The following is a 1,394-nucleotide window of genomic DNA, read 5'->3' as shown; positions in this document are numbered from 1 at the left end:
AAGGATACACGTGACCAAACTTGTATCACATTTGCATGTTTCTCAGGTAATCTTGATCTAGTACAATTACTAATACAACAGTATAAGCTTGAGCCTTTAGCTACTGATGAATATGGTTTCACAGCATTACATGCAGCAGCAGGGAGCGGTCACACTCATATACTGGAATGGTACAGTCAGGAGTATAGTGTGGATATTACTAATCACACTAACAATAACAAGTACACACTAGCTCATGAAGCTGCTTATAAAGGTAGGCTACATTGTCTACAGAAACTGATTAATAAGTACCAGTGTGATGTTAATGCCACTACTACTGATACTGGTAGTACAGTTCTTCATAGAGCATGTGCAGGAGGTCATGTTCCTGATGTTATACTTTATCTCACTAGTCTTCCTCAGTGTAATGTAGCAGCTAAGACATCTGATCATTCCACAGTTCTTCACATTACCTGTCAGTACAGTGGCTCTCTTCCTGTACTTAAACATTTGGTAGAGAATCATCAGTTAGATTTGTGTGCTGTGAATGATGCTGGAATGGTTCCTATTCATATAGCATGTAGTAAGGGAAGATTAAATTTGGTCCAGTACATTATAGAACACTTACCATCATCACTTGAAATATCTCACAGTAAACATGGCCATACCCCATTCCTTATTGCAGTATATTGCAATCAGTTAGAAGTTATTAAATATCTTATTAGAAAGAAGTGTAATCTATCAGCTACCAGTAGTAAAGGGTCTGGAGCAATTCATATATCAGCAGAGAAAGGCCACTTAAATGTATTAAAGTTTCTCATTGATAATAGTTATTGTCATCCTAATGCAACCAATCATCAAAATCGTGTAGCACTTCATGATGCTGTACTAGCTGATCAAGCTGAAATATTAGAATATATGCTCAGTAAGAGTATCCCCACAATAAGTGTTGTCCGTTTACGGGAGACAAAGTGTTTATTAGATGGTCCTTGTGACACATCCAATAATCTGCATAATGCAGTACTTATTAATGTACAAGATGAAGATGGTAATACACCATTACATCTTGCTTGCAGAAGAGGACAAAAGAAGGTTGTATCACTATTATTAAAAGCAAGTCTTAGACTATCTCCCAATAATTTATTGATTACTAACAATGAAGGTCAGGCACCATTACACTTAGCAGCTGCCTCTGGTCATAAGGATACCACTGAAGCTTTACTGTCCTCAGTCACTGGTAGTTCTACTCATCATAATCTCCTTACAGCTACTGATAATGAAGGATTTACTGCATTTTTTACAGCTTGCAGTAATGGTCATATTGATGTGTTCCGTCATTTATCCAGTATTTATCCTCAAGGTGTTAATGTAATGGATAATAGAGGACGTGGTTTACTTCATGCAGCATGTGAAGG

General features: G+C 37.1%; 1 protein-coding gene across 1 annotated transcript in view; it reads left to right on the top strand.

Annotated features, from left to right (window-relative positions):
• Positions 1 to 1,387, top strand: part of LOC105314266 (putative ankyrin repeat protein RF_0381) — a gene marked incomplete at its 3' end in the record, with an annotated part of 3,371 nt that extends 1,984 nt beyond the window's left edge. Inside the window, exon 4 of the mRNA XM_011408342.1 lies at positions 47 to 1,387. Within this exon, the coding sequence (XP_011406644.1) occupies positions 47 to 1,387 (1,341 nt within the window). The remainder of the gene's footprint in view (positions 1 to 46) is intronic.
• Positions 1,388 to 1,394: the final 7 nt, after the last annotated feature.

Source organism: Amphimedon queenslandica, unplaced genomic scaffold (assembly GCF_000090795.2).
Source record: "Amphimedon queenslandica unplaced genomic scaffold, v1.1 AMPQUscaffold_13026, whole genome shotgun sequence".
NCBI lineage: Eukaryota > Metazoa > Porifera > Demospongiae > Haplosclerida > Niphatidae > Amphimedon > Amphimedon queenslandica.
The sequence above is the reverse complement of the archived record's forward strand: the minus strand, read 5'-3'. Positions and strand labels throughout refer to the sequence as shown.